The 13565-nt window shown below is 51.3% G+C and overlaps 2 protein-coding genes across 5 annotated transcripts; one reads left to right on the top strand and one right to left on the bottom strand.

The window, feature by feature from the left end:
- Nucleotides 1-2226: 2226 nt before the first annotated feature.
- Nucleotides 2227-6875, top strand: Tmem150a (transmembrane protein 150A). 3 transcript variants are annotated; one of them, XM_036182400.1, is made up of 8 exons: nt 2227-2616; nt 3180-3361; nt 3767-3814; nt 4101-4187; nt 5044-5111; nt 5451-5578; nt 5720-5897; nt 6123-6875. In XM_036182400.1, the coding sequence occupies exons 2-8, from the start codon at nt 3297-3299 to the stop codon at nt 6362-6364; spliced, it is 816 nt and encodes a 271-aa protein (XP_036038293.1). In that variant the 5' UTR covers nt 2227-2616; nt 3180-3296; the 3' UTR covers nt 6365-6875. The 3 variants fall into 3 exon arrangements, with proteins under 3 accessions (XP_036038293.1, XP_036038294.1, XP_036038292.1); XM_036182401.1 differs by lacking the exon at nt 2227-2616 and having other exon boundaries at nt 2625-3361; nt 6129-6875; XM_036182399.1 differs by lacking the exon at nt 2227-2616 and having other exon boundaries at nt 2625-3361.
- On the bottom strand, nt 6835-9534 carry Rnf181 (ring finger protein 181). Of its 2 annotated transcripts, none has more exons than XM_036182403.1 (5): nt 9358-9534; nt 8542-8669; nt 8267-8376; nt 8049-8123; nt 6835-7837 (listed from the first exon to the last, which is right to left on the bottom strand). In XM_036182403.1, the coding sequence occupies exons 1-5, from the start codon at nt 9480-9482 to the stop codon at nt 7751-7753; spliced, it is 525 nt and encodes a 174-aa protein (XP_036038296.1). In that variant the 5' UTR covers nt 9483-9534; the 3' UTR covers nt 6835-7750. The 2 variants fall into 2 exon arrangements, with proteins under 2 accessions (XP_036038296.1, XP_036038295.1); XM_036182402.1 differs by having other exon boundaries at nt 7723-7845.
- Nucleotides 9535-13565: the final 4031 nt, after the last annotated feature.

The following is a 13565-nucleotide window of genomic DNA, read 5'->3' as shown; positions in this document are numbered from 1 at the left end:
GGGAATCTCACCTCTTGCTGTGCTGATTGTTTGAAGAGCTGTTCCGGTCAGAGTATAACAGCTAGACTCACGTAGCATAGAGGCTGAAACTTTTTTAAAGACATCTGCCCCTACTGTTGCCCTCTTGGGCAGCTTCCTCCCTCCTTCAGGTGTCCATAAACAACTTGGTCCTCATCAGGACCTGTACCTTCAGAGTAATTCTGTTTGGGGGAGTATTTGGGTTGACATATTAAACCTAAAAGTACCTCCAGTGAGTGGTACAGCAATGGAGTTCAGGTAACCTCAACACTGTCAGACCCCTGGTGACGAGATCGAGACATAAACCCAGCCCAATAGGATACTGTGAGTATTAGGAATCACAGAGCTAAATGCCAATGTTAAAGACTAAACTGGGCTTGGTGGGACAGATCTTTAATCCTAGCGTGGGGTGGGGGAGGGTGGGGGAGGGGCAGAGGCAGACAAATCTCTTGAGTTCAAAGCCAGCTACATAGTGAGACTTTTTTTTTTTTTTTTTTTTTTGCTTTTTCGAGACAGGGTTTCTCTGTAGCTTTGAAGCCTGTCCTGGAACTCGCTTTGTAGACCAGGCTGGCCTCAAACTCACAGAGATCTGCCTCCCGAGTGCTGGGATTACAGGCATGCACCACTGTCTCAAAGAAAAAATTTTAAAAAGATAGGTAGAATGAATGACTGAATTGGGGGTCTAGAGAAATGGCTCAGCGGTTAAAAGCACTTCCTCTTCCAGAGGACAAGGGTTCAATTCCACATACTTAGTAGCATAGAACTGTAACTCCAGTCTCAGAGAATCCACTACAAGCATGTGGTGCACAGACTTACAGGGCAGGCAAAACACCATACATATAAAGTAATAAAAATAAATCACATGTATAATTTTAAAAGTTCCCCAGCCAGACACAGGGAGTTCCGTCAGCAGGACTCCACAGTCCCTATCTTGAGGAGAAAAAGGCTAGCCAGGTGTGGTGCTACATGCCTGTAATCCTAGCACTCTGGAGGCTACAGCCAGAAGGATCATTAGTCTGAGACCAGTCTGGATTACAGAACAGGACACTATGCAGAGGGGTAGGGTGGAGAACAGCTCAATGATAGCTCACAGTCCCATTTGAGCAAGTAGGAGAAGGGTGCCTGGTTAGGTTGGAATGTAGTGGGGCAGGAAGATTCTGCTGTGTTACTGAGAGATGCACCTTTGTCCCTACAGACAGAAGCTGGGCTGGATTTTACCCCCACCCCCACCGCTGTCAATTAGGCCAGGCTAGTCTTGTCCAGTGACCATTGCAGAACCTTATTCCTTGGCCCTGTTTTCACTAACACGTCCTGGCGGTAAGAGGGAAAAGGCCATTCAGTGGTTTCCTATGCCATTTCTGCCCTCCACTTGGATGCCCAAAAGGTTTCTCCCCTTGAAGTGCCAGTCTACAGCTTCTCCTGCTCTATTTTGCTTCAGCACAGGGACTTTGTGAAACTAACTGGTTTCACCAGTCCGGCTATCTCCCACTCCTACCAGCCTGGGATCATGCCCCTTTGGGATAATGATCCCCCTAAGGGTGGTCTTATGGGGGCCCCACTGCTGGGGCTGCCTAGTAGGCAGAGCCAGACACACCTAGGGGTGCCAGCAGAAGTAGCCATCCCCTTTCCTTCCTAAAGAGAATGTCCAGGGTACTCTGATCATCGACTGAAGGGAGACTAATAGATAATTTATTCCCACGTAGTCCTGTTTCTTCCAGATTCCACTTGAGTCCCACACTTCCCTCTAGTAATGAGCACCTGGGTGTGTTCATCTTTACCGGCCCTACGCAGGTACCAGCATGTATTTGGAATGGATATCCTTTAGTATCCTAAACCTTATTTAAGTGCTGAGTCCTCAGTCGGGAAACATCTTGGACATGGTGACTTCTGGCCAGTACACCGTGTTCTTGTATGCCCCCAAAATAAAAATAAAAGCAGCCCTCTTCCAGAGTTTGCTAATGGGGCGGTCGGGAGGCTAGGGTGTGGGGTGGGCAAAACCAAATTCAGCGTGCTTTGGTTTCCTAAGCCAAGTCCAGGTTTGGTGCTTGGCTTCTCACCCTCCTGCCTCTTGCCTGTCAAGACAGGAGCAGGCTTGGGGCGCCACAATGAGGTAGGGGAGAGCCTCCCCAAAGCCTTAACAGCCGAGTCCGCCAAGGCAGTGGAGGAAGGCTTCTTCCAACCACGTGCACGATGACAGCCACAGGCTACAGTCACGGGCGGAGCTGCAGGGCTGGCCAGCCCGCACTCCCACCGCAGGAATGACAAAACCAACTACCCTCTAGATTTCGGTGTCAGAGGTGTCCGGGCCATCGCCCCAGGCGCCCAGGTCCCCTGGACTTGGGGCACCGCCCACGTTTCTCCCGTGACATTGCCGCGGGGGCTCGGGAGTTGTAGTCTCGGGCGGGGCGCCGGCACCCGGGCCGGGGCTACGCGGACTCCACGTCCCGGCGGGCGGCGCGGCGGGCCTGGGGCCGCCAGGGGCGGGGCCGCTCGGCCCTTTAAACCTTTCAGGGCTGCTCCGAGGGCCGCAGCTGGAGACGCAGCCACGAGGGGGCCGAGCGGGGAGCGGCGGCGGCGGCGGCGGGGCGCTCCGGGGAGGTGCGTACTGGACTTCTTTTCTCTCTTAGCCTCCAAGGGATCGCCTTGGGAAGCCGGGCTCTGGAGGGAGGGGGAGTTGTCGCTGGCTGCAGACTCCTACCCAAGCTGGGGTCCCTGTGCCCACGCGAGTGGACCCGGTCGCTTCCCTGGAGAACCCGCCCCTTTGCCGGGGCACGGTGGTCAGGTGGTTTGCCCGCACACCAACGCCTCGCAGCCGCTCTCTTGGCCCGGCGCACCCTCCCAGGCTTTCCTTGGCATGATCCCCTTGATTGTCCTAGCTCCAGCCTTCACCAAGCTGGTGTCCCTCAGGCCGGGGAGCATGGCTCTCTTTCCAGATGTTACAGCCCTACCCGAGGCTCTCAGCGCGCCGGTGGCATTTGAGTAGATCGCGGAGGCCCCAGATGGATAGCCAAAGGGTGCCACGTTCCGGCTGAGGCTCAGCCCAAAGTCTGGACGCTCGAATTCCCAGGGAGAGCTCTGGGATGAAGCGTTGCCCACCCTCCCCCTCCTCCCCGCCCTGGCCAGTCTCCAGACCCTGGACCTTGATCTTTCTCCCCCACCAGGCCAGGGCAGCTGATGATTGTGGCCGAAATATCTCAAGGTAGCTGGGCCTGTCCCCTCTTCCCCACCAACCTGTTGTCCTTACCCCCAAACTACCACCACCCTGGCTCCACTCCCTCATGACCGCCTGGATCCTCCTTCCTGTCAGCCTGTCAGCATTCTCCATCACGGGCATATGGACAGTGTGAGTAAAGGGTGTGGGTTGAGGGGGGCCTAAAGGAGCTTGATGGCACACACACAGTCCGTTGACCTGTTTGTAGGCTCCAGAATGGTAGGTACCATTGGTACATGGTCACTCTGTTGCCAAAGCTTGGCCTGATTCCTGTGCATACAGCCTCTTAAGACAAGCGGGCACCACTGCAGTCCAGCAAGACAGCTCCGACATACACTTCTAAGCAGGGCAACTTCTAGAGGGTCTTTGGTTGGAGGCAATTCTGCAGGGCCTGCTATAGCATCAATACTTACCTCCTCACACCACCAAAAGACAGCAAGGACAGTGAGGCTGAATTAGGCCAAAAGTCAAAGAGCCAGTAGGGGGTGGCTGGGCCGGAAGAGACATGGAGACAGAGTGACAGGTCTGCTTCCACAGGTATGCCATGGCCGTGATGAACCGCCACGTGTGCCCAGTGGAGAACTGGTATGGAGCATTCTGCAGATGGCCTCACCCCAAAGCTCCCTTCATCTTTGCCCCTCTTTGAGCCCACAAGCCACATGGAGACCATAGACCTCACTGCTCTTCTCTGACACTGGTCTCCAGGCTTGACATCCTGTCCATCCACCCACTTCCCATCATCCCTTCATCCTCTGTCTCTGCTTCAGGAAGGCCCTGGGAGGTCTGGAAGATTTCTCCTGAAGCCTAAAGCTACAGGCTGAGGTTTTGAGATACTCCTTCCTCCAATCCAACCCTGTGTCCTACCTGCCAGGTCCTACAATGAGTCCTGCTCTCCTGACCCTGCGGAACAAGGGGGCCCTAAGACCTGCTGCACCCTTGACGATGTTCCTCTCATCAGGTAGGTCCTGGAAACTGGGCAGACCCCAGGTCCCTCCAGACCTCCAGAAACCCCCTCAAGCACAGGACTGTCCCTGGATCTCAAGAAGAAAGATTCTGAACCAATGAATACTAGCAAGGCTAAAGTGGCAGAGGGTTATAACCTTAGCACTTGGGAAGTAGTAAGAAGATGAATCCAAGGCCTGCCTGTGGTATGTGAGACTCTGTCTCAGAGAAGAAAGAGACCAGGGGGAGCCTGGGCATTGGCCATACAGCTCAGTTGCCAGAATGCCCGACTGGCATGCACAAAGCCCAGCACCACATAAAACTAGATGTGGTAACACATGCCTGCAGTCCCAGCACTCTGGAGACTAAGGCAAGAGGATCAGAAGTTCAAGGTCATCCCCAGCTAGTTTTTGGCCATCCTGAGCAATGTAAGACCCTGTTCCACAGAAATAAGTGCACTATTTGCTATCTCTAGGAGCTGGGCATTCTGCTGAGTGTTACATGCCAGTGGTGCCTTTTACTCCTTCCTTCAGGTTAGGTTCTGTTTTCACCGCTTTTGATGTGGAAACAGGCTTGGAAATATTCATTCAGCTCACACAGCTAGCCAATGAAAGTACCGGATTTAAGGTCAGCACTTCTGAGTGCCCAACACAAGTCCAAGGAAATCTAGACCAGCTGCAGGACTCAGCAAGGAGTCTCAGATCTGCCAGGCACTCTAGGGCACCTCTTTCTCTCTTACACATGAGCTCTATTTAAATCAGAGGCTTGTCTGCTGAAGGGCCAAGCACAGATAATGCCCCCCAGGGGGGTATAGGAGGGGTGTAGAGGGCCATGGGTCACTCCTGCCTCACTGTCCTCACCCCTCCCCTCAGCAAGTGTGGAACATATCCCCCAGAGAGCTGCCTCTTCAGCCTCATTGGCAACATGGGCGCTTTTATGGGTGAGTGACACCATCAGACTCCTACCCTCATCTCTAGAAAAGCCCAGAAATGTTTACTCTGCACACCCTGCCCCATCACCAAGAGCTGGTGAGAGGGCAACTTCTCTCCTGTTTGTTGAAGGCCAGATACTAACTGATCTTCACACAGCTGCCCTGGATAACAGCCTGGGATTGTGGGGGTGGGGGGTGGGGGATGACACAGGAACGATTCTACCTACTTGTCCACAACCTTGTAGCTCTTAGCTCTCAGCAAGAGGCTGGAGTGCGTGAACAGGCAAGAAACTGGAGGGCAGGCTGGGAAGGCAGGGAACTGGCCCCAGCCTCACTGTCTTCCCCTAGTGGCGCTGATCTGCCTCCTGCGGTATGGGCAGCTCCTGGAGCAGAGCCGACACTCGTGGATTAACACCACCGCACTCATCACAGGCTGCACCAACGCTGCGGGCCTTGTGGTGGTCGGCAACTTTCAGGTGCCTCCTCCCACCTCCCCTTTATGCCTGTAGGGGCAGCACCTGGGGGTTGATCAAGGAAGGGAGGGGTTGAGGGGGCTGAGAAGAGCCGGATGGGGCAGAGAGGTGGGGCCACTTCATGGATTAACCGGTCCGGGCCAGGTGGACCATGCCAAGTCTCTACACTACATCGGAGCTGGTGTGGCCTTCCCCGCCGGGCTGCTCTTTGTGTGCCTGCAGTGTGTTCTCTTCTACCATGGGGCCACCACCACCCTGGACCTGGCCATGGCCCACCTGCGAAGTGTGCTGGCTATCATCGCCTTCATCACCCTGCTCCTTAGTATCCTTCTGGGACAGGGTAGCCAGGAGCTCACCCCCTCGCTCAACCCTTCTCCCACCCCAGGTCTGGGGAGGGGTGGGACCTTGAGCCCAGTGACCATCGCCCTAGTAGTCTTCTCCTTATGAGGTCTGATGCTTTACCTCAGCCAACTTCACTATCTGGGACGGCCAGCGTAGCCAGGTCCACACATCGTATTGAACCTTGCTGTCCTTAACCCTGCTCCAGGTGGAGTCTTCTTCCTCCATGAGAGTTCTCAGCTACAGCACGGGGCTGCCCTGTGTGAATGGGTGTTTGTCCTCGACATCCTCATTTTCTACGGCACCTTCAGCTATGAGTTTGGGGCGATCTCCTCAGACACACTGGTGGCTGCACTGCAGCCCGCCCCTGGCAGGGCCTGTAAGTCCTCTGGGAGCAGCAGCACCTCTACCCACCTCAACTGTGCTCCCGAGAGTATTGCCATGATCTGAGTCTGGAGGGTGGCTGGCCCAGCCTCCGCAGTACCCGCACCCTCTACCTTCTTTGCATTTATTTTGTACCAAAAACAATTTGTACAGAGTATTGTTGGGATCTAGGCTTCCTCACTTCTGGAGAAGTGGCCATGCAACATCCACCTGTGCCATAGAGGAGCGCGGTCTCACCAGCTGCCTCTGCTACATGTCCTGTTCCCCCATACCAGAGTAGTATTTTGTGTTAAAGGTCACCCACCTCTCCTCACTTGCCCTGCCAGCCCTTCAGGTGCCTTCTACTCCCAGTGCCAGAGCCAGACCACTGGGGTTTCCTGCTGCAGGAATTGGGGGCTGGGGCAGCAGGGGCCCCAAAGCCTGGATGATGGGAGGCGCATGCCTTAGCCTAAGGGAAGGCCCACTCAGCTGCACTTGGGTTCTTCACTCTGTCCCTCACTTCCTTTAGGGCAAATAACACAGCAGAACCACATGAGTATTTTAGTACTTTTTTATATCTATTAAAAGAATTCTAATTTGCATGTCTGCAGTCTGTTCTAGAGAATCAGGGAGGGTCTCATCCAGTAGGTAGGGATGAAAAGAAGCCCTTTGGTCAGTCCAGGAGAGACTCTTGAGGGTCGCCAGTAACTAAGAGTGACAGGTGCCATCAAAATACATCAGAGGGGTCTGGGCATGATGGTACAAACCAGTAATCCTAGACCTGGGGAGGTAGAGGCAGGATTTCCTAAGTTCTGTATAGAGTGTGATTTGTATAGACCAGGATCAGCCTGGTCAATACAGTGAATTCCAAGCCAGCCAGCGTCACATAGTAAAACCCACTCTCAAAACCTCCACAAGTGTTGGCCCCCTTCATGAGTCTCCAAACAGGCCAAAGAACTGGCTTGGCTTTGTAGTCTCATTTCTTTACCCTACCCAGTCTGGCTTGAACTTTGATTCCTTGATACCGGCGCCTACAGAGACAGGGATGGGATACAGAGGGCAACGTTTACAATGTTAAAAGGTTTCTCAGTGGAACTACAGAACGCCCCCAGGATTCCAATGTTAACTAAAGGTTCCAAGGTTAACTAGATTCTTTCCGGAAGGGGGTGGTGCAAGTTAGTTTATCAGTTTTAAACAGCTACAAAGTGCCAGGCCCTGACACAGATTGACTTCTAACCAAGAACACTCAGACCCAAGCCCTGGCTGCCCCCAGGGCCCCACCACCCAGAGGCTAGAGGCCAGCAGAGAGGAAAATGCAGCCTGGCACCTTCCGCCATCTGAAGCCTTTGCCAGCTTCCTCACTTCACTAGCAGCAGGGTGGAGGATGCAGAGCCCTGCTCCGGGTTCGAGCGCTGTAGCTGCAGAGCGGGTAAAGAAACCTTTAATGAAGATTCAAAGTGCAAAGGGTGGACATCACGGAGGCTGGGCTCTCAGCCCTAACCACTGCCTCACGTATACATGGCTCCATGGAGGTTCTCCAGGCGGTGCTGCTGCTGCTGCCTACGAGCCTGGAAGACAGACAAAGGCTAGGCAGGGCCAGCCTGAAGACTCATGGACAGGGCCTGATTTCAGGCTCCTAGCTTCAACAAGGCTAAGGCCTCTGCTCCTCACCAAACTGACTTGGGAGGGAGGCAGAGTGAGGAGCCTGCTGAGGTGGAGGGGTGGGGTGACCACGCCACTGTCCCCCCTCCTCAGAAGCACCAGCCCCTACCTTGTCTTTCTTGTGCTCTTCGTAACTGTCATCATCAGTGGGCAGTTCATGGCGGCACAGGGGGCAGGAATTTGTCTAGACAAATCAGAGCAGTCTTCCAGCCCTTCCCTGCTCCTGATTCCCACCCCTGCTCTCGCCCCTTCCTCGATTCCCATCTCAGTCGAGAACCGCAAAAGCAGCTCAGGAACTGGTGTCAGGGCAGGTAGGGCTGGAAGTACCTTACTTAGCCAGGGCAGAATGCAGTCGGAATGGAAGAGGTGATGGCAGGGCATCTCAATCACAGTCTCCTCCTCCTCAAACTCCAAAAGGCACACGGGGCACTTGAGCTCTTGAACAGGAAGTGCTGATCAGGAGAACTGTTAAGGCCTCACCCCAGCCTCCTACTCAGACCCAGACTTGGCCTAGAAAACTCACAGGCCAGATTGCCGTGGCTTGGGGGAGATGGCATGTCTGGCTTATCTCCTAAACAGAAAAAAAGAACTTGTATCCTCACCAGCCTTGGAGCTACCGATGACTGTTCTGGGGAGGCTCTCCACCACAGCCTTGGCAGCTGGTGGGGGCAGGTGGTGTTCCCAATCTACCAATCCCAAGTCCTCAAAGTCCATCCTATTAAGGAGTGATCTGAGGAAAAGGTGTAAGATCAGAACTAAAAAAGACAACAACACACATTTTTGGCCTCATAATCCACTAGACACTAACATACAAAAACACCTGTCCTGGTCAGTAGTAATAATGACTAGTACACAACTGCTGCTCAGTAGGAAAAATGAAAGTGGGGTGGGAGCGGAGGGGCCCCGCCTTTAATCACAACACTAAGGAGGCTGTGAGTTCGAAGCCAGCCTTACCCACATACTGAGTTACAGGCCAGTCGGGAATACATAGTAAGACTCTCAAAACACAAGAAAAACACCAGCATGGCGGTGTGATCAGACAACCCCAGCTCACTGTTCACTCCCATTTTACATGAAGTAGCAGTCTCAAGGAAGTCGCTCAGGAATGACCCGGTAAAGCCAAGTTGATTCCTGAGCGGCAGTGAGCTTTAGTGCTAGCTTATTGCTAGCAAAATACTATCCAATTTACGCACATGGGCACAGGCCGTGTCCGCCCCAGTCACAATCTTCTCTGCTGCCTCCCTCTGCGACTCCACCTTTTCCAGCTCAGTCCTTCCCACGATCCCCCGGCGGGCCCTGATCATTAATGGCCCAAATTAACGACTCCGACTAATCGCGTCGCCCAGACTTAACATTCCATATTATTCATCCCATCTCCCAGGTTATCCGCCCTCTCCGCCAAGCCCCAGCCCAGAAACCTGCTGCCCGGAGCCCAGCTCCAAGCTCCGCGCACTCTCCTGGCGAGCTCCAGCAACATATTGTTGCGGGCCTCGCGCTCAGGGTTCAGTGGCTCGCAGTCGTGCTCATCAAAATAGGACGCCATGGCTGCCGGGTTGCTAGGCTTGTCTGACCACAGCTCTAGCTTGCCGCTGGACAGCCGGATCCCGCCCTGGCCAATAAGCGAGCGGGCTTCGAGATGACAGCCAATCAGAGTATTCGTGAGATGGGCATAGTGGCTCGCGGACCGCTCGCAAAGGCGGAAGTACTGATTCAGCCGCCTCTCATTGGTCGCGTGAGTCAGGTGACCAACTTTTCCGGCACCACGCTCCGACGGCCCTTGCTGCGCTCCCGAAGTGAAAATGTGAGCTTTCCGTCTTCGTATTGAGTCTCATTGGTTGAATTTACCCCCACGCCCCACCTACTCCTCGAGAGGAAAGTTCCCACGCATTTATGAGGTTTTAGGCATAAAAATAAGGGGTGGAGAAGCTAAAGAGATAGCTAAGCTGACCCAAGTTCTAGTCCCAGCACCCACGGGGCGGCGCTCAACCGTCTGTAACACAATTTCCAGGCGTTCCGACGGGCACCAGGATACAAATGACGGACAGACATGCAGCAAAACACCCACGCACATTAAAGAAAAAAGAAAAAACAAAACAACAAAAAAAGGACATGGTGCTGCATGGCTTTAATCCCATAAGTCAGGAGACAGAGGCAGGCGGATTTCTTTGAGTGGGAGGCCAACCAAGGCTACAAAGTATGAGCCTATTTCAATCTGTCAATCAATAAAAATAAAAAATAATAAGGGAAGAGAAAGACAGACAAAACCATGCGTGGTTAGGAGCTCAAGTCGGGCAGTTTACAACCTATAACTCCAGCTCCCTTTTCCCCTTCTCCCCCATACCTACGTTCAACTGGCAGAAACACATAAAAAATAAATCCTTTAAAAAAAAAAGGTGACAGCCAGAGGATTGCAAGTTCAAGACCAGTATGGGCTACATAGTAAGATCCTGTCTTAAACAGGATAAAAGGAGACACATACAGAAAACGAAAAGCCCATATTTGATCACTGTAATTGTCTGATAGTGTAGTGAGGAGGTACCTTCTGCTTTTCCTTTTTCTTATGGGGGCTTAACTACAGAGCCTTGAGTCCATGCTAAGCACTTTCTCTACTACTGAACTGCATCCGCATTACTTCTGCCCCCTTGTATATGTATGAAACCTGAGTCCCAGAAGCTGCTTACCCAAAGTGAGTGTTGTTGACCTACTTAACACGGCAAAGTGCTATCCTCCATCATTCTCAGAAGAGGAAGGTGATAATAAACCCAGGGAAGGTAACAAATTCTTAGAGCAAGCATAGTGGTAATCTGAGAATTTAAGAGGCCAATTTGGGCTATTAGGAAGACATTGCCTCTAACGAAAAGTAATAAGCCTCTAGAGCCTCCACTGGACAAAAACTAGGGTCAGCTGGAAAGGACCCTCAACTGAGAAAATTCCTCCATCACATGAGCCTGTAGACAAAGTCATTTTCTTGATTAATGATTGATATGGAATGGCCCAGCCCACTGTAGGCAGTGACACCCCAAGACTGTATAAGGAAGCAGGCTGATGAACGGGGCGGTGGAGGCACACGCCTTTAGTCCCAGCATTTGGGTGACAGAGGCAGGTGGATCTCTGTGAGTTCAAGACCAGCTTTGTCTACAGAATGAGTTCCAAGACAGCCAGGGCTACACAGAGAAGCCTTGTCTTGTAAAACCAATAAAAACAAAACATTAAAAAAAAAAAAAAAAAAAAAAAAAAGGAAGGAAGGAAGGAAGCTGAGGAAGCCAGTCAGCAGTGTTTCTCCATGGCCTCAGCTTCAGATCTTGCCACAGTTCCTGCCCTCGTTTCCTGCCCTGACTTTCCTTCATAATGGACTACAATTTTAAGTTGTAACAAACCCTTTTCTCAGCAAGTACCTTTTGGTCATGGTGTTTTACCACAATAGAAAGAAAACAATACCAGACAGTAGTGGCACACGCCTTTATTCCCAGCACTCTGGAGGAGGCAGAGGCAGGTGGATCTCTGTGGATTTGAGGCCAGCCTGATCTACAGAGTGAGTTCCCGGACCACTCGAGCTACACAGAGAAACGTTGTCTCGAAAAATCAATAAAATAAAATAAAATAAAAATAAATAAAACAAAGTAAAGAATTTGGTACTAGGACTTGGGTATTTCTGTGGCAGATCTGAACATATTATGTTTGGGAAGATGGGGAAGGATGTTGGGACATTGAGCTGGAAAAGTCACGTTAAAGTTTGGAGGGATAGCTCAGCCGTTAAAGGCTAGGCTCACAACCAAAAATGTTAAAGTCTTAGAACTTAATGAACTTGTGGGGACTTGGAAGATAATGCTGACAGCCAGGCAGATGGATGGTGGACGCCTGGCTTAATGAAGGTTCAGAGGGGAGTTTGCAAATCCCTTGAAGACTGTCAGGACTGTTTGTGAGATATATTAAAAATTTGTGGCTTAGCCCAGTGATGGTGGTGTATGCCTTTAATACCAGCACTCAGGAGGCAGAGGCAGGCAGATCTTTGTGAGTTCAAGGCCAACATAGTCTACAGATGGAGTTCCAGGACAGCCAGAGCTACCGAGAGAAACCCTGTCTCAAAAACAACAACGAAAAGATTCTATGGCTCTGGGAAGCTGGGGCTGAAGAATCAGTGGTGATTAACAACAGACCAGCACCACTGAAGTGAACCCTTAGCCCTAGTAGGACAATCCATGCTGGTTATCTGGAGCTGAGAAATTACCAGTGATTAAGAAGAGATGAGGCCAGGCGTTGGTGGCGCATGCCTGGGCTACCAAGTGAGTTCCAGGAAAGGCGCAAAGCTACACAGAGAAACCCTGTCTCGGAAAAACAAAACAAAACAAAAAAGAAGAAGAAGAAGAGATGAGCATTATTTTGATCATGTTTTGTTTTTTTGAGACAGAGTTTCTCTGTGTAACAGTCCTTTCTCTGTGTAACAACAGTCCTGGCTCTCCTGAAACTTAATCTATAGACCAGGCTAGCCTTGAACTCATAGAAATCTACCTACCTCTGTCTCCCAAGTGCTGGGATTCAAGGCACATACCAGCATACCAGCCCAATCCCAAAGTCACAGTTTTTGATTTTTGGGTGGTTTTTTGTTTCGTTTTGTTTTGTTTTGGTATTTTTTTTTTTTTGGGGGAACAGGGTTTCTCTGTGTAGTTTTGGTGCCTGTCCTGGATCTCGCTCTGTAGACCAGGCTGGCCTTGAATTTACAGAAATCCGGCTCTGGGATTAAAGGTGTGTTCCACCGCTGCCCAGCCTTTTTTTTTTTTTTAAATAATTTATTTTTATGTGCATTGGTGCTTTACCTGCTCATATGTCTGTGTGAGGGTGTCAGATCTTGGAATTACAGACAGTTGTGAGCTGCCATATGAGTGCTGGGAATTGAACCCCAGGTCCTCTAGAAAAACAGCCAGTGCTCTTAACTGCTGAGCCATCTCTCCAGGCCCCCAACTCCATATTCTTTTTTTTTTTAAATTAATTAATTTATTTATTATGTATAGTGTTCTGGCTGCACATATCACTGCAGGCCAGAAGAGAGCACCAGAGCTCATTACAGATGGTTGTGAGCCACCATGTGGTTGCTGGTGGTTGCTGGGAATTGAACTCAGGACCTTTAGAAGAGCAAGCAGTGCTCTTAACCTCTGAGCCATCTCTCCAGCCCCAACTCCATATTCTTTACTCCCCAGCTCACATTGTTTTTTGAGACAGCATATCCTATTGGCCTGGAGCTCACCAATTAGACTAGGCTGGTGGCTACTGATTCCCCAGGGATTTGTCCGTCTCTACCTTCCCAGTTCTGGATGTACAAGAAGGTCACCATATTGGTTTTTGTTTATGTGTTTTTTGAGAGAGGATCTCACTATGTAGACCAGGCTAGCCTCAATCTCACGGAGATCTGCCTGTCCCTACTTGTGCAGTGCTTAGATCAAGGTTAAGGCTACCACATTGGACTACAGATCTGGCTTTTTAAAATGGGTTTTGGGAATGTAACTCAGGTCCCTGTGCTTTCAAGGCAAACACTTTATGAGGTTATCTCTCGGCATGTTTCTTGTTTTTCTTAAATGCTGTATAAATTGTGAGTGTGTGTACACTTAAGTGCAGGTGCCCACAGAGGATG

This window comes from Onychomys torridus, chromosome 3 (genome assembly GCF_903995425.1).
Source record: "Onychomys torridus chromosome 3, mOncTor1.1, whole genome shotgun sequence".
Taxonomy (NCBI): Eukaryota; Metazoa; Chordata; class Mammalia; order Rodentia; family Cricetidae; genus Onychomys; species Onychomys torridus.
The sequence above is the reverse complement of the archived record's forward strand: the minus strand, read 5'-3'. Positions and strand labels throughout refer to the sequence as shown.